The sequence below is a fragment of the Salvelinus alpinus genome, chromosome 6 (assembly GCF_045679555.1).
Source record: "Salvelinus alpinus chromosome 6, SLU_Salpinus.1, whole genome shotgun sequence".
NCBI classification, from domain to species: Eukaryota; Metazoa; Chordata; class Actinopteri; order Salmoniformes; family Salmonidae; genus Salvelinus; species Salvelinus alpinus.
Genome location: NC_092091.1, coordinates 76,977,295 through 76,996,246, shown reverse-complemented (window position 1 = coordinate 76,996,246; position 18,952 = coordinate 76,977,295). Strand labels below are relative to the sequence as shown.

At 41.4% G+C, this 18,952-nt stretch overlaps 1 protein-coding gene across 2 annotated transcripts in view; it reads left to right on the top strand.

The window, feature by feature from the left end:
- LOC139579404 (interferon-induced very large GTPase 1-like) overlaps positions 1-11,820 on the top strand; it is a 52,545-nt gene extending 40,725 nt beyond the window's left edge. The window contains exons 11-12 of one of the 2 annotated variants that reach the window (XM_071407996.1): positions 5,680-5,949; positions 6,125-11,820. In XM_071407996.1, coding sequence (XP_071264097.1) covers positions 5,680-5,949; positions 6,125-10,791 — 4,937 coding nt within the window. In that variant the 3' untranslated portion in view covers positions 10,792-11,820. The remainder of the gene's footprint in view (positions 1-5,679; positions 5,950-6,124) is intronic. The other variant, XM_071407997.1, reaches the window with a different exon arrangement.
- Positions 11,821-18,952: the final 7,132 nt, after the last annotated feature.

The following is an 18,952-nucleotide window of genomic DNA, read 5'->3' as shown; positions in this document are numbered from 1 at the left end:
TAAGGTTGGGCAGGCTCAGTGCTCAAGGGAGCCAGTACGCCTGCACGGTCCGGTATTTCCGGCGCCACCTCCCCGCTCCAGGCCAGTACCACCAGAGCCTACACCACGTACCAGGTTTCCAGTGCGTCTCCAGAGCCCTGTTTCTCCTCCACGCACTCTCCCTGTGGTGCGTGTCTCCAGCCCAGTGCCTCCAGTTCCGGCACCACGCATCAAGCCTCCTGTGCGTCTCCAGAGCCCTGTATGCACTGTTCCTTCTCCCCGTACTCGCCCTCAGCCCGGTACCACCAGTGCCGGTACCACGCACCAGGCCTATAGTACGCCTTGAGAGTCCAGTGTGCCCTGTTGTTGTTCCCCGCACTAGCCTGATGGTGCGTGTCCTTAGCCCGGTACCTCCAGTTCCGGTACCACGCACCAGGCCTATAGTGCGTCTCAGCCGGCCAGAGTCTGCCGTCTGCCCAGCGGCGCCTGAACTGCCCGTCTGCCCAGCGGCACCTGAACTGCCCGTCTGCCCAACGCCGTCTGAACTGTCCGTCTGCCAAGCGCCGCATGAACTGCCCGTCTGTACTGAGCCTTCAAAGCCGCCCGTCTGTACTGAGCCTGCAAAGCCGCCCGTCTTCCATGAGCCTGCAGAGCCGTCCGCCAGGCTCCGAAGAGGAGGAGGACGACCGTTACAGTAGGGAAGCTAGCACTGGAGTAATATGATCAAATTTTTGGGTTCTAGTCAGGATTCTAGCAGCCATATTTAGCACTAACTGAAGTTTATTTATTGCTTTATCCGGGTAGCCGGAAAGTAGAGCATTGCAGTAGTCTAACCTAGAAGTAACAAAAGCATGGATTAATTTTTCTGCATCTTTTTTGGACAGAAAGTTTCTGATTTTTGCAATGTTACGTAGATGGAAAAAAGCTGTCCTTGAAACAGTCTTGATATGTTCGTCAAAAGAGAGATCAGGGTCCAGAGTAACGCCGAGGTCCTTCACAGTTTTATTTGAGACGACTTTACAACCATCAAGATTAATTGTCAGATTCAATAGAAGATCTCTTTGTTTCTTGGGACCTAGAACAAGCATCTCTGTTTTGTCCGAGTTTAAAAGTAGAAAGTTTTCAGCCATCCACCTCCTTATGTCTGAAACACAGGCTTCTAGAGAGGGAAATTTTGGGGCTTCACCATGTTTCATTGAAATGTACAGCTGTGTGTCATCCGCATAGCAGTGAAAGTTAACATTATGTTTTCGAATTACATCCCCAAGAGGTAAAATATATAGTGAAAACAATAGTGGTCCTAAAACGGAACCTTGAGGAACACCGAAATGTACAGTTGATTTGTCAGAGGACAAACCATTCACAGAGACAAACTGATATCTTTCCAACAGATAAGATCTAAACCAGGCCAGAACTTGTCCGTGTAGACCAATTTGGGTTTCCAATCTCTCCAAAAGAATGTGGTGATCGATGGTATCAAAGGCAGCACTAAGGTCTAGTAGCACGAGGACAGATGCAGAGCCTCGGTCTGACGCCATTAAAAGGTAATTTACCACCTTTACAAGTGCAGTCTCAGTGCTATGATGGGGTCTAAAACCAGACTGAAGCATTTCGTACACATTGTTTGTCTTCAGGAAGGCAGTGAGTTGCAGTGCAACAGCTTTTTCTAACATTTTTGAGAGGAATGGAAGATTCGATATAGGCCGATAGTTTTTTATATTTTCTGGTTCAAGGTTTGGCTTTTTCAAGAGAGGCTTTATTACTGCCACTTTTAGTGAGTTTGGTACACATCCGGTGGATAGAGAGCCGTTTATTATGTTCAACATAGGAGGGCCGAGCACAGGAAGCAGCTCTTTCAGTAGTTTAGTTGGAATAGGGTCCAGTATGCAGCTTGAAGGTTTAGAAGCCATGATTATTTTCATCATTGTGCCAAGAGATATAGTACTAAAACACTTAAGTGTCTCTCTTGATCCTAGGTCCTGGCAGAGTTGTGCAGACTCAGGACAGCTGAGCTTTGGAGGAATACGCAGATTTAAAGAGGAGTCCGTAATTTGCTTTCTAATGATCATGATCTTTTCCTCAAAGAAGTTCATGAATTTATTACTGCTGAAGTGAAAGCCATCCTCACTTGGGGAATGCTGCTTTTTAGTTAGCTTTGCGACAGTATCAAAAATAAATGTTGGATTGTTCTTATTTTCCTCAATTAAGTTGGAAAAATAGGATGATCGAGCAGCAGTGAGGGCTCTTCGATACTGCACGGTACTGTCTTTCCAAGCTAGTCGGAAGACTTCCAGTTTGGTGTGGCGCCATTTCCGTTCCAATTTTCTGGAAGCTTGCTTTAGAGCTCGGGTATTTTCTGTATACCAGGGAGCTAGTTTCTTATGACAAATGTTTTTAGTTTTTATGGGTGCGACTGCATCTAGGGTATTGCGCAAGGTTAAATTGAGTTCCTCAGTTAGGTGGTTAACTGATATTTGTCCTCTGACGTCCTTGGGTAGGCAGAAGGAGTCTGGAAGGGCATCAAGGAATCTTTGTGTTGTCTGAGAATTTATAGCACAACTTTTGATGCTCCTTGGTTGGGGTCTGAGCAGATTATTTGTTGCGATTGCAAACGTAATAAAATGGTGGTCCGATAGTCCAGGATTATGTGGGAAAACATTAAGATCAACATCATTTATTCCATGGGACATAACTAGGTCCAGAGTATGACTGTGGCAGTGAGTAGGTCCAGAGACATGTTGGACAAAACCCACTTAGTCGATGATGGCTCCGAAAGCCTTTTGGAGTGGGTTTGTGGACTTTTCCATGTGAATATTAAAATCACCAAAAATTTGAATATTATCTGCTATGACTACAATGTCCGATAGGAATTCAGGGAACTCAGAGAGGAACGCTGTATATGGCCCAGGAGGCCTATAAACAGTGGCTATAAAAAGTGATTGAGTAGGCTGCATAGATTTCATGACTAGAAGCTCAAAAGACGAAAACGTCATTTTTTATTTTTGTAAATTGAAATTTGCTATCGTAAATGTTAGCAACACCTCCGCCTTTGCGGGATGCACGGGGGATATGGTCACTAGTGTAACCAGGAGGTGAGGCCTCATTTAACACAGTAAATTCATCAGGCTTAAGCCATGTTTCAGTCAGGCCAATCACATCAAGATTATGATCAGTGATTAGTTCATTGACTATAACTGCCTTTGAAGTGAGGGATCTAACATTAAGTAGCCCTATTTTGAGATGTGAGGTATCACGATCTCTTTCAATAATGGCAGGAATGGAGGAGGTCTTTATCATAGTGAGATTGCTAAGGCGAACACCGCCATGTTTAGTTTTGCCCAACCTAGGTCGAGGCACAGACACAGTCTCAATGGGGATAGCTGAGCTGACTACACTGATTATGCTAGTGGCAGACTCCACTAAGCTGGCAGACTGGCTAACAGCCTGCTGCCTGGCCTGCACCCTATTTCATTGTGGAGCTAGAGGAGTTAGAGCCCTGTCTATGTTGGTAGATAAGATGAGAGCACCCCTCCAGCTAGGATGGAGTCCATCACTCCTCAGCAGGCCAGGCTTGGTCCTGTTTGTGGGTGAGTCCCAGAAAGAGGGCCAATTATCTACAAATTCTATCTTTTGGGAGGGGCAGAAAACAGTTTTCAACCAGCGATTGAGTTGTGAGACTCTGCTGTAGAGCTCATCACTCTCCCTAACTGGGAGGGGGCCAGAGACAATTACTCAATGCCGACACATCTTTCTAGCTGATTTACACGCTGAAGCTATGTTGTGCTTGGTGACCTCTGACTGTTTCATCCTAACATCGTTGGTGCCGACGTGGATAACAATATCTCTATACTCTCTACACTCGCCCGTTTTAGCTTTAGCCAGCACCATCTTCAGATTAGCCTTAACGTCGGTAGCCCCCTGGTAAACAGTGTATGATCGCTGGGTGATTCGTTTTAAGTCTAATACTGCGGGTAATGGAGTCGCCAATGACTAGGGTTTTCAATTTGTCAGAGCTAATGGTGGGAAGCTTCGGCTTCTCAGACCCCGTAACGGGAGGAGTAGAGACAAGAGAAGACTCGGCCTCAGACTCCGACTCGCTGCTTAATGGGGAAAACCGGTTGAAAGTTTCTGTCGGCTGAATGAGCGATACCGGTTGAGCATTCCTACAGCATTTCCCTCCAGAAGCCATGAGAAAGTTGTCCTGCTGCGGGGACTGTGCGAGGGGATTTATACTACTATCTGTACTTACTGGTGGCACAGACGCTGTTTCATCCTTTCCTACACTGAAATTACCCTTACCTAACGATTGCGTCTGAAGCTGGGCTGGCAGCACAGCTATCCTCGCCGTAAGGCGATCGTTCTCCTGTATATTATGAGTACAGCGACTGCAATTAGAAGGCATCATGTTAATGTTACTACTTAGCTTTGGCTGTTGAAGATGCTGACGAACCATGTCCAGATAAAGCGTCCGGAGTGAAAAGGTTGAATGAGAAAAAAAGTTGAGGGAAAAAACGAAAAATATAAACGGTAATTAAAAAGTAAAAACAGTAAAGTTGTCAGGTAGCAAAGTAGGGTTGGCAACAAAACGCACAGCAACACAGCAAAATATAAACGGTAATTAAAAAGTAAAAACCGTAAAGTTGTCAGGTAGCAAAGTAAGGTTGGCAACAAAACGCACAGCAACACGTCTGCAAGTTCAAGAGAGTTCAAGAGCAGCTTCATTAAATAGTACCCGCAAAACACCAGTCTCAACGTCAACAGTGAAGAGGAGACTCCGGGATGCTGGTCTTCTACGCAGAGTTCCAAAGAAGAAGAAAAAAGCCATATCTCAGACTGGCCATTAAAAAGAAAATATTAAGATGGGCAAAAGAACACAGACACTGGACAGAGGAACTCCCACAACGCTTTGACATATCCTACTTCAGCCCGTGAACAGAGACCCACTCAGCCAATTCTAAAGACTGCTACAGAACTCTCTCTGGCCTGCTACCTGGTACTCAGTACACCATCAGTGTCTCAACTGTGTTGAACAATGGGAAACAGAGCAAACTTCTCTCTACAACCATCTGTACAAGTACGTACAACCAACTGTACGACTCACTTCAATTCTGGGGGGCATAATCGGACAAATCTGAACCTTTTTCCTGAAGAGAAATTGTGTCTTGTTTCAGCTGTAAAAGTATTTTTATGGTAGTCTAAGAAGTTTAGAATTGAAATGGTTAGAGCCTAGTGTTATAACATGTAGGCTAGTGTAATAGTAGTAGTGTTTGTAATTGTTAGACACTAGTGTTATAACATGTAGGCTAGTGTGATAGAAGTAGTGAGTAGTGACTAAGTAGTAGAGGTGGGATATTCTCCTATAGAGGAATATTAACAGTAGAATGGAAGTCAACAGGGCTACAAATGATCAGCTACTATTAACTATATTAAACCCCTCCCCTAGTTATCTCTGCCCCGATAGGGCTGAATGTTGACTTAGTTAACACCACATCAGCTACTATTAACTATATTAAACCCCTCCCCTAGTTATCCCTGCCCCGGTAGGGCTGAATGTGGACTCAGTGGACACCACATCAGCTACTATTAACTATATTAAACCCCTCCCCTAGTGATCCCTGTCCCGGTAGGGATGAATGTGGACTCCTGTAGTATATTTCTGGAGTTAAACTGTAACACTGACAATAATGTATTTTCCCTTAGTACTTCCTGCTCCAGACCAGCTGACTGTTGACTCAGTGGACACCACATCAGCTGCTGTTAGCTGGAGCCTGCCACCAGGATTGGACCAAACCCAACATCATTACCAGATATCCTACCAGTGTCCAGGGACAGAACCACACATCACTACCACATCTTCACCCAGCATCACTCTCTCTGAGCTGCGATGTGGTACTCAGTACTCTCTCACTGTCTGCACTGTGCTGGAAAATGTAAAGAAAAGTCAACTGGTGTCAACAATCCTCACCACAAGTAAGGAATTACCCTTCTTAAATATTATGTCTGGTGTCAAAGTTTATTAAACTTTAACTAGTTATCAGAATTACTCTTTAAACAGCTACAGTATCTTCCCTGATGAGAAATATGATGGTGAATTCTCCAGATCCCTAGATCCTGGCTTTTTCCAAAACATCCTTTCTATTTACAGAACCCAGTCTCAAGGAGCTGTTGTCAAAGACTGGACTAGAAGATCATTATGAAAACAAGCTGACGTTAAGTACTGTCCTTGAGATAAATGTTGATACTACATCAGATGAACCTCTTACCACTATGCAGTCACTTCCAGGGGCCTTCCTTAAGAAATTAATGATGGCAAATCTAAATGCTAGGCGTGTCAAATGTATGTCCACTGATGCAGGTGTTTCATTTCTGGGAGTAGACAGTTTTGACAATCTGGAAAGTGGCTCTGAAAACACCAATAAGATTAATCCACTGGACCTGATAACTGCCCTGTTTCTGTGTTCAGATGGTTTCCTGCAGCAGGAGATGGTCCAAAAAATGTCTATGTGTCAGTTTGCTGTTCCTCTTCTGCTGCCCAACTGTGACACAGAACAAAGTACTTTGATGCTGTGGGCCTTGAGGGACATAGTGAGGAAGTTTAGACCCTCTTCCCAAACAGACTCAAAGTCGTTCAAAGAGGAGAGAATTGTTGTCTCTGATATTCCTATGGTGTCCTTTGTTAGGATAGGAGAGAGTAGCTTGTCCAAGTCTCAGATCTTGAACAAGTTGCTTAGTAACCCTCAACAGTACCATGATACATTTGTTCATCATGATATGGAATGTGGTGATGTCCCTCGCAGAATCTCAGATGGTCTAGTTGAAATCAACTGGTACTTTCCATGTGGGAACAGAAACAATGACATGTTCACAGAGCCTATGGTGGTGGCCAATCTCAGAGGAGACATCAGGTCCTTTGAAACACAGTTCTCCTTTCTGTGTCAAACATCAGCTGCAGTTTACATTTTCATTGATGATTTCGAGGCAGATCTCAAGGTTTTGGAAGGAAAAATCACAAAAGCTGAGTTATTTCTGGTCGTCAACTCTCAAAGAAAAACATTCAGAAAAGACACATTGAAAAGAATTATCACAAACTACAATATCAACCCAACAAATGTGATTGTGAAGAAGAAGCAGAATGATGCAGAATTTGTCAAAACCCTGCAGTCATCTGTGGATGACATCATCAAAAAAAGTAAAAACAGATTGACAGTTGAAAACATGGCTACCGTAGCTCGTCAGAGTGGGATTCTGGTTGATGAAGACAGTGATGAGTGTCAGAGTGCCAGGAAGATGGCAGATGAAATCACGAGTAACATCACAGACACAGTCAAATTCAAAGATGAACAGCTACCTTTACAAGGGCAAATCTGGAAAGAGCTTTCCCAGTTGGAGAAAGAGAGATGTAGACTGAGAAAACAAGGGGATCAAGACATTGAACACTACATGAGCTCTCTGAAGAAAAAGGAGAAAGAGTTGAGAGAGAAACAATATACATTTGACATGTCAGATGCAATGGCAAGCTTTATGTTAGGATTGTCTAGGTCAGGACCTGAGCGATCCTATTTCCTCAAATGGGTGCGGATAAATCTGGACAATCTGTCACGGCAGAACCTGTCTTGCTTAAGGGACCGGTACAAAGATCTTTGCCAATGTTCTCCGGAGAGAAAAGACGACATTAAAGATTTGGATAAGCAATTATCTGACTGTTCCCTGGGACTTGAACACTTCCTGCGTGAGTTGGGCCAGTTATATGAAGCTGCCTGCTCCCTCCCTGAAAACAGCCCTCAAAGGAAACAGATGGAGCATCTCCCTGGATTGTGTGCTCAGATGCTGTTGGATGGTTTCCCCATTGAGCTTCTGGATGGAGATGCATCAAATATCCCTCTGAAATGGATATCAGCTGTACTGACTCAGCTTCATACTCTTGTGGACTCTAACAGCAAGATCCGGGTGGTCACAGTTTTAGGGGTCCAAAGCACAGGGAAGTCCACTCTCCTCAACACCATGTTTGGCGTCCAGTTTGCTGTCAGCAGTGGAAGATGCACCAGAGGGGCCTTCATGCTACTGATTAAAGTCAACAAAGACCTCAAGGAGCTGAAATGTGACTTCATCATGGTGATTGACACAGAGGGGTTGAAATCACCAGAGCTGGCTCAACTAGATGACAGCCATGAACATGACAATGAACTGGCCACACTGGTGATAGGACTCAGTGATGTCACTATCATCAACATCGCCATGGAGAACTCCACAGAGATGAAAGACATTCTTCAGATTGTTGTTCATGCTTTTATCAGGATGAAGGAAGTGGGGAAGAAGCCAGTATGTCATTTTGTGCACCAGAATGTGTCAGACATGTCTGCTCATGACAACAACATGAGGGACAGGAAGAAGTTGTTGGAACAGTTGAATGAAATGACCCAGGTAGCAGCCAGAATGGAGAAGAAGGAGAATATCACCAAGTTCACTGACGTTATGAAGTATGATCCAGACACAAGCAGCTGCTACATCCCAGGACTCTGGCATGGGACTCCCCCTATGGCTCCAGTCAATGCAGGCTACAGTGAGGCTGTGTATGACTTCAAAAAGAGCTTGATGCAAGATTTTAAAAACTGTCAGAGAAATGATGATTTGACACATTTCATGAAGTGGACACAAAGCTTGTGGGAGTCTGTTAAATTAGAGAACTTCATCTTTAATTTCAGAAACAGCTTGGTTGCAGATGCATATTCCAAATTATGCACTGAGTACAATAGTTGGGAATGGGCCTTCCAGAAAAAGATGTATAAATGGATGGTGGGTGCTGAAACAAAAATGTCTAATTTTGGCATGACAGTTCTTAATCCCCAGATCACCATCAGAGAAATGCTTAATGACCTGATGAGGGAAGCATCGGATAAGCTGTCAGTGGGGGAAAAGGAAATCCAAAACAATCTAATTACATACTTTAAAAAGCAAGATGGCCATGTCAATCTGGTGGAAAAATACAGGGAAGGCTTTGTTGCCAGTGCTAAAACACTGAGACGAGAGACAGAAAACACAGTGAGTAACGTTCTACATGGAGCTGTTGAAATCAGAGAGGGAATGGCCCAACTGGATGACATCAAGAGTTCACAGGCAAATACAATGGAGAACATGGTGCTGGCTTTGCTGCAGACCTGTAGACAGAACAAATCTGATTTATCAGATGAGGCCCTCAGAAAAGAGTTTGAAAGAATGTGGAAGGAAACTCTGTCTGAGATCAAATTCAGAGGACTCAGAAGAAGAAATGTTGCTGATGATGCCTTCAACATTTTACGTGACCATTTATCTACAAGGCCGGCTCATGTCAAAAGTATGTTGGATGAAAACAAGTTGGTTGATTGTGGGAAGACAGCCCTTATTGTGGAATCAGGGAGGTGGCAGAAGTTTATAGGCTTTTTAAAGTTCTGGGATCTAGACCAAACGAAGAAAATGCAACAGTTGTGTGACAACATAATAACGAAGTGTCAGGACTTTATAACACAGAAGGTGAAAAGCAAAACAGATTACCATGATACTTACATCAAAGAGCTGCTTAGAATAATTGATGAAACATGGCAACAAAACAACAAACTTAAAGTAAGTGAGGAATGTGAGGTGGATCTAAAGCTGCACATCTGTGGCATAGCAGCCAGAGAGTTTCAGAAGAAGCATGATGATTTCATTGCAGTCAACGACCCACGACTATGTCTGGAACAGTCTAAGAACAAGTACCTTACTGAGTTCATAGACTTGTTTCATAACCGAGACCAGTGCCTAAAGAAAGCTGAGGAGTTCACAAAGCTCTTACGGCCAGCTGTACAGGACTATGTGACCAAAATGATTGGTCCTGATGTGGTTGATGAAGTGAAGACAGGTGAAGGGTCAAAGGATTACAGCACAAGAGGGGCTTTCCAGTTCTCTGTTTTGGAACAGCTCCTGATGGATGGAGAATATGAGCAATATAGAGAGTACATTAACCAGTATGTAAACTTTGTGAAGGACTGGCTGTTTGACCAAATTTCCAATCAACTCTCTAAGGACCGCAGTCTAGAGAAATTGGAGAACAAACATCTTTCAGAGATAGTCAAGATAATCACTGATACAATTTCTAACATCAAAAAAACACATAGCCCTATAAAAAATATCAAGACTTTTATTCATAACATCTGCAGGGCCCTTGAAGAAAAGCTTGTCTTTCCAAAGGATGCTCTGGATTCCATTATGATTCTGAACACTGCAAACACAGAACAGTTTGCTGACTACATCACAGAGTTTGTGGAGGAAATGGAGCAGTCACTGGCACCTAAGTATGACAAGGATGGAGACATCGAAGAGAGACTAAGATCTCTGCCATTCAAGCCTCAGGACAAGATGTTCACCAGTCTGTTTGGATGTGGAGAGCAATGTCCCTTCTGCAGTGCACCATGTGAAGCAGGAGGTAAGGAGCATACCCAACACTTTACCTCCATTCACCGTCCACAAGGAGTCTGTGGTTGGAGGAATTTGTTTACAGCTGTGTTAGGAACTGACATATGTTCATCCTCTGTGATTAGTGACAGACAATTCAAGACAAAACTGACTGAAGGCAAATTTCACCCCTACAAGGACTACCAGACATATTACCCTGACTGGATGATAACTGGAGATCCCAGCATTAAGGCTACAGACTACTGGAAGTATGTGATGACCACATTCAATGAGAGAATTGCTAAAGACACAAATGCACGACCTGCTGATATCCCAGAGGACTGGAAGACATTAACAAGTGATGACGCATTGAAGAGCTTGAAAAACGCATTCAACATGAAATAAAGTGGGAAACGATATCATGATTCTTGACCTATACATAGAATTGGCCAATCAAAGATTTCAGACATTTCAACCAGAAATAACTCACCAAGCATGAATGTGACAACACAGCAACACAAAGCCAAGATACAGTCAATTCAATCAAGAACTATTGTAATAAATAGCGAATCTTGCAATTCCAAATTAATTTGTGATTTAAAAAACAACAAAATGGGGCCCCCGCCACTCGTTTTGATAGTCAGCTGAAGGATGGGGCTATGGAAATAAAACATTAATTTTTGGGTTATGATTAAGACAGACAGTTCAGGTCATGAGGCATTTATATTCAACCACTGGGTAAATACAGAAAACTGAAATGACCATTGAACAGCTTCCCAAATATCAAACTGTAGCTTTAAAGAAAGGAACTGTTGTTTATCAGAGGCTCCACCTGTGACAATCAGGGATGGCTTTAAGGATAGTGACATCACTGACTGACAGCTACCAGCAGGCTGATATAGAACGGAAGGTGAAGTTGTCATATCTGCTGTAGATCACTATATCTCCTGGACTGGAGTATAGTCTTTCATGTTAACAGTACTATATCACCTGGACTGGAGTATAGTCTTTCATGTTAACAGTACTATATCACCTGGACTGGAGTATAGTCGTTCATGTTAACAACACTATATCACCTGGACTGGAGTATAGTCTTTCATGTTAACAACACTATATCACCTGGACTGGAGTATAGTCTTTCATGTTAACAACACTATATCTCCTGGACTGGAGTATAGTCTTTCATGTTAACAACACTATATCTCCTGGACTGGAGTATAGTCTTTCATGTTAACAGCACTATATCACCTGGACTGGAGTATAGTCTTTCATGTTAACAGCACTATATCTCCTGGACTGGAGTATAGTCTTTCATGTTAACAACACTATATCTCCTGGACTGGAGTATAGTATTTCATGTTAACAGTACTATATCTCCTGGACTGGAGTATAGTCTTTCATGTTAACAACACTATATCACCTGGACTGGAGTATAGTATTTCATGTTAACAACACTATATCACCTGGACTGGAGTATAGTCTTTCATGTTAACAGTACTATATCTCCTGGACTGGAGTATAGTCTTTCATGTTAACAACACTATATCACCTGGACTGGAGTATAGTCTTTCATGTTAACAACACTATATCACCTGGACTGGAGTATAGTATTTCATGTTAACAGTACTATATCTCCTGGACTGGAGTATAGTCTTTCATGTTAACAACACTATATCACCTGGACTGGAGTATAGTATTTCATGTTAACAACACTATATCACCTGGACTGGAGTATAGTCTTTCATGTTAACAGTACTATATCTCCTGGACTGGAGTATAGTCTTTCATGTTAACAACACTATATCACCTGGACTGGAGTATAGTCTTTCATGTTAACAACACTATATCACCTGGACTGGAGTATAGTCTTTCATGTTAACAGCACTATATCACCTGGACTGGAGTATAGTCTTTCATGTTAACAACACTATATCACCTGGACTGGAGTATAGTCTTTCATGTTAACAACACTATATCACCTGGACTGGAGTATAGTCGTTCATGTTAACAACACTATATCTCCTGGACTGGAGTATAGTCTTTCATGTTAACAACACTATATCACCTGGACTGGAGTATAGTCTTTCATGTTAACATCACTATATCACCTGGACTGGAGTATAGTCTTTCATGTTAACAACACTATATCTCCTGGACTGGAGTATAGTCTTTCATGTTAACAAATCTATATCACCTGGACTGGAGTATAGTCGTTCATGTTAACAGCACTATATCACCTGGACTGGAGTATAGTCTTTCATGTTAACAGCACTATATCACCTGGACTGGAGTATAGTCTTTCATGTTAACAACACTATATCACCTGGACTGGAGTATAGTCTTTCATGTTAACAAATCTATATCACCTGGACTGGAGTATAGTCGTTCATGTTAACAGCACTATATCACCTGGACTGGAGTATAGTCTTTCATGTTAACAACACTATATCTCCTGGACTGGAGTATAGTCTTTCATGTTAACAACACTATATCTCCTGGACTGGAGTATAGTCTTTCATGTTAACAGCACTATATCACCTGGACTGGAGTATAGTCTTTCATGTTAACAGCACTATATCTCCTGGACTGGAGTATAGTCTTTCATGTTAACAACACTATATCTCCTGGACTGGAGTATAGTATTTCATGTTAACAGTACTATATCTCCTGGACTGGAGTATAGTCTTTCATGTTAACAACACTATATCACCTGGACTGGAGTATAGTATTTCATGTTAACAACACTATATCACCTGGACTGGAGTATAGTCTTTCATGTTAACAGTACTATATCTCCTGGACTGGAGTATAGTCTTTCATGTTAACAACACTATATCACCTGGACTGGAGTATAGTATTTCATGTTAACAACACTATATCACCTGGACTGGAGTATAGTATTTCATGTTAACAGTACTATATCTCCTGGACTGGAGTATAGTCTTTCATGTTAACAACACTATATCACCTGGACTGGAGTATAGTATTTCATGTTAACAACACTATATCACCTGGACTGGAGTATAGTCTTTCATGTTAACAGTACTATATCTCCTGGACTGGAGTATAGTCTTTCATGTTAACAACACTATATCACCTGGACTGGAGTATAGTCTTTCATGTTAACAACACTATATCACCTGGACTGGAGTATAGTCTTTCATGTTAACAGCACTATATCACCTGGACTGGAGTATAGTCTTTCATGTTAACAACACTATATCACCTGGACTGGAGTATAGTCTTTCATGTTAACAACACTATATCACCTGGACTGGAGTATAGTCGTTCATGTTAACAGTACTATATCTCCTGGACTGGAGTATAGTCTTTCATGTTAACAGCACTATATCACCTGGACTGGAGTATAGTATTTCATGTTAACAACACTATATCTCCTGGACTGGAGTATAGTCTTTCATGTTAACAACACTATATCACCTGGACTGGAGTATAGTCTTTCATGTTAACATCACTATATCACCTGGACTGGAGTATAGTCTTTCATGTTAACAACACTATATCTCCTGGACTGGAGTATAGTCTTTCATGTTAACAAATCTATATCACCTGGACTGGAGTATAGTCGTTCATGTTAACAGCACTATATCACCTGGACTGGAGTATAGTCTTTCATGTTAACAGCACTATATCACCTGGACTGGAGTATAGTCTTTCATGTTAACAACACTATATCACCTGGACTGGAGTATAGTCTTTCATGTTAACAAATCTATATCACCTGGACTGGAGTATAGTCGTTCATGTTAACAGCACTATATCACCTGGACTGGAGTATAGTCTTTCATGTTAACAACACTATATCTCCTGGACTGGAGTATAGTCTTTCATGTTAACAACACTATATCACCTGGACTGGAGTATAGTCTTTCATGTTAACAGCACTATATCACCTGGACTGGAGTATAGTCTTTCATGTTAACAGCACTATATCACCTGGACTGGAGTATAGTCTTTCATGTTAACAGTACTACATCTCCTGGACTGGAGTATAGTCTTTCATGTTAACAAATCTATATCACCTGGACTGGAGCATTTCGCTACACCCACAATAACATCTGCTAAACACGGGTATGTAACAAATATCATTTGATTTAGAGTATAGTCTTTCATGTTAATGTTAGAAGATATGATCATACTACATGATCACACTATTTGTATAAAGATCTTAATCAGAATTGAATGAATACGATGTTCAGTGTGATAAACATTCTTAGAAGTGAAACTCTTTAAACATAAAATAAAGGTCCTTTTTCTTTGCTTAATCTTTGATATTGTGTATTGTCTTTGGTTTGATTTAGTTTGTCTTGTATGTATCATTCATTTAGTCTTTGAAAGACCAGCCCAATGATGGGCTAAAAGGGATCCAAAAACCATGCAGTATGTACATATTATTATTGTGAATGGTCCATTAGAGTTTTATATAGAAATATAGACATGTGATTCTACATGTAATTCTATGTTCAGATTACCATGACAACAAAGCCTCTGAAACAGATGCATACATACTGTACATTGTGAAATGCTTTTGTAAGGTTCTTCAAAGAACTTATAGGGTATCCCCCACAGTTTCAATTTGAAGAACCCCTAAAGGATCTTCCAGGAACATTTTCTTTTTAGAGCGCATCTTATATAGTTGAGTTATATTGCTTTAAGGGCTGCTGTAGTTGCATGTATGCCTTTCCATCATGTAACAAGTTAATTATGCTATTGTTTGTTTATTTGTCTCAGATTTGTCAAATGTAAAGAATGTATACACCTATATTTTAATTTACAAATCTCAGCATTATTTTATTGACGAAAAATGCATGTACCACATTTCTATGACTTTTCTACCTATCATCATACGAACAAAGATGTACAGCACTTATCATTGAAGGACTTTTTGAATAAAAACTGTTTTGACATTAAGTTCATTTTACTTTATTCCCTCATAAATAAAACTATTGGTCAGAGTCTTGTATTTAGAAATAACATAATATTTCTTAATACGTTAAAATACTTTAGACATATCGTTGCTTTACCTAATCAGAATCATAGAAGACATAGTAAAGTTATCATGTGTTCAAATGGCTTCATGATTATATGGTCAGGTATTATAACATACACTGTACATGCTATCATGTACTGTACTTTGTAATGTCAGTAATATGAATGCTGGAATATGTGGAATCTAGACACTGTGATCTATCTTCCATGGTCTCAAGGTTAAATGAGCTTCGTGCAGCAGAGACCAGGGAAGAGGGCTGGAGACGTACTAACAAAGCAAATGGAGGCTCCAATGGAACCTGTTGAAGAAGCAATAGGCTCTGCAAGCAAAGCTTTAGACCAATGGTGAACGTGCAAAAGGGTGGCATAATTCAGATATGAAGTCATTGTTTTAGCTCTGTTCATATAGTTTTTAAACTACGGCGTGCGACATGGTTCAATGTGCCTATAAAGCAGCACAATCTACTTTTTTGTTTTTTTCAAATTGCAGCCGTCTGGGAGCTAAAATTGGGATCATGTATACTCTGCTAATGACCATAGAAAATAAAGAGTAACGGAGAGCAATGTACAATACAGAGAACTTAGCAAACAAGGAAGTTGTGGTAAGTGCATGGGGGCCGCCATCTTTATGCACCTCCGATATTATGGAGGTGAGCGTTGCCAGAATGCAGTTAGCTATCTGCAATTAGCTATCTGCAATTAGCTATCTGCAATTAGCTATCTGCAATTAGCTATTGGTTGTCTAGTGTAGTTGCATCACAAAAATATCACAAACATTTGTCAGTGCAACCTTCAGAGGGGGCTGTTATTTCACCCTTCATACACCCTTTATAGAGTAGGTCAGATTTTTTTTATTTAGAATTGTGTTTTCTTACCCTGAAAGCAGTCTATGGAGAATGAGTGCAATTCACACTGGTTTTGTTAAACTAGACACATAAAACAAAAACTGTATTTTAGGATCAATCCCCTTGCAAGTCAATCTCCTCTGTTGAGCGTGTTTTAAATGTCATACCCAAATCATCTCAAATGGATCGTGTTATTCAATGAACTGGTTTTAATCTACTAGATGATTTGGGCTGAGTCTCGGGTGGCTCATCCATCAAAAGCACTGCACCGCAGTGAGGCACCACTACAGCCTGGGGTTCGGCCCAGCGCCGTCCAGGTAAGGGAGGGGTTGGCCAGTGGGGCTTTCCTTGGCTCACCATGCTCTAGCTACTCCTTGTAACAGGGCTTGGTGCCTGCAAGCTGACTGGCAAAAAAATACAATAAAAGATGATGATTTGATTGTACTTGCCAACTGTTATTTAGCCATGTTTGAGACTCTATTAACAGTAAAAGAAATTGTTGGCGTTCCTGATAATATTTTTAGCAGTTACGTGAATGTCTCAGAAGAGTGTTATATCATATGAATGGGGTTGCTGAAAACTCTTCTCCAGGTGTTGTGACATCAGATAATGTGCTCAACAAGACTGCAAAAACAGCTGACCTGGAACATTACCTTTCTCTCAACTGAAATGGGTCAGATGCTTAATGAATCACAAGTCTCCCATCACATATTTCTTGCTCAGTTGAGTTTATCTTCAGTCAATCTCATTAGGGCAGAACTAACGTGATTGGTGTGAGTTCCAAAGACTGCAACTTGTGATTGCATCACCTGGCTGCATATCATGAATAACAGCTGATTAGTCAGTATTCCTCAAGACATCACCCGGTGGATATGAGCTGCTCTGAGAACCAATGAAAACATAACCAGGTTGGGTGTTGTGGATGGGAGATGTTTAAGCTGCAGACTCCGGTGTGATGAGATAACTCGATCCGATGGAAGACGACGATACGAGCTCTTATTTCAGAGAGCTCTCTGTAAGCCACGCCCCAGTGGGCAGAGCTAGGCATGTTGGACTGGGACACATTTTAATATGTTGAAAAGCCTCGTTTTACAATGGGTTCACCTTGGTTCTGTGTAGCCTAGTTATGCTAATATGCTCGAGACCAGTGTATTGCAGTTAATTTCGTATTTGACTTCATAAGTAAAATATCTTTGAGTAGTAAACAGGGAAACAACGAGTTCCAGATCACAATAGAACATACCAGAGAAGGTCATAGATTACTAGGCTACCTACATTACTTGAGATCATCTGGTCACCACAAGGGTTTGGAATACATTGAGCTCGTTGACCAAACAGACCATGGAATGCCTTTTCAGACCAAGGTCTGCGGTGGGTCTGTGTAAATGATGTGATTATATTGGAGACAGGATTACAGCAGTGAATGTCATCGATTAAGTTACTCGTATAGTATTTCTAAGTAGAAGCCATATCAGCCAGGGAAACTGATTGTTCTCACTTTTCTGCCTGAGTGTGACGCTGTTTGCTGTTTTCTTCTGGATTATTTTGTCACCAGAACACAACTACTTATTTTACTCAACTAGAGATTGAAATAAATTGTGTTTCTTAAAAATAATGTAACACGGGACATTGAATGATACCTGAACTAACTCAGAAAAGTAACATAAGTAGGAATACAGTATCACAGAGAGGTCAAACACGTGTGTGTTAGTCAGATTATCCAGTGTCCACAGCAACACTACTGTTTATTCTCTACCCCCAGTGCATATGGTGTACAATGGTCTTAGTCATGCTCTCTCTTGAGGGGAAGACACAGGCAGGTATGAGGTAGAGTGTGGCTAGGTGGGATTGGGCCAGGCACGTCCAGATGTCAGGCCAGGGTGTACTCAGTCACGGTCCATGGGCCTCAGGCCACACCTGTTTGACCTCTCTGTGATACTGTAGGCCTAATTATGTTACTTTTCTGAAACACCATTTATTTCAATCTCTAGTTGAGGAAAATACATCGTTTTGTTCTGGACACAAGATAATCCAGAAAATTTTAGTAAACAGGGTCACACTGAATGTTATATTCTCAGCCAGGCCCATCTTTTCAAAGAAAATACAATTTTATTATATCTCTATTTGAGCAAAATACCTAGTTGTGATCACAATACAATACTAATAATTTAAGTAAAGAGCTCCACAGGCAGGCAGACAAATCTGAATCTTCTATCATAAAGTGAAAACAATTAGTTTCCCTGTCTGATATGGCTTCTACATATAAATACTATGAGTAAATGAAGAGATGACTGTCACTGCTATAAACCTGTCTCCAATATAATCACATCATTTGGTGTTGAAAGTACAGTTTTGATGGCAGTGGAGGGAACTACAGTGGAAGCTGTAGTGAATAGATGCAGGACTCAATGAGAGTCAATAGTTAACAGTGCTGATATTTAGTCTACATTAATATATCAGTCAATGTTCTGACTTTGACTAGTGTCTCTGTTTTGCCTGTTCCTGTTTAATGCTGGAGAACAAGCCACTACATCAATGAGATGTTCTCGAGAGGCTGAGAGAGGGAAGTAGTAAAACAAGGGGAATGCTGTGTACACTGAGTCTGTAACATTCCCATCTGTCATTATTTTGGCTGGTTGGTTGCTGGTTGGTTGCTTGGTGTTTGATTCACAGTTCGTCTAAGGACTATCTGTGGACACATTCTAATGATT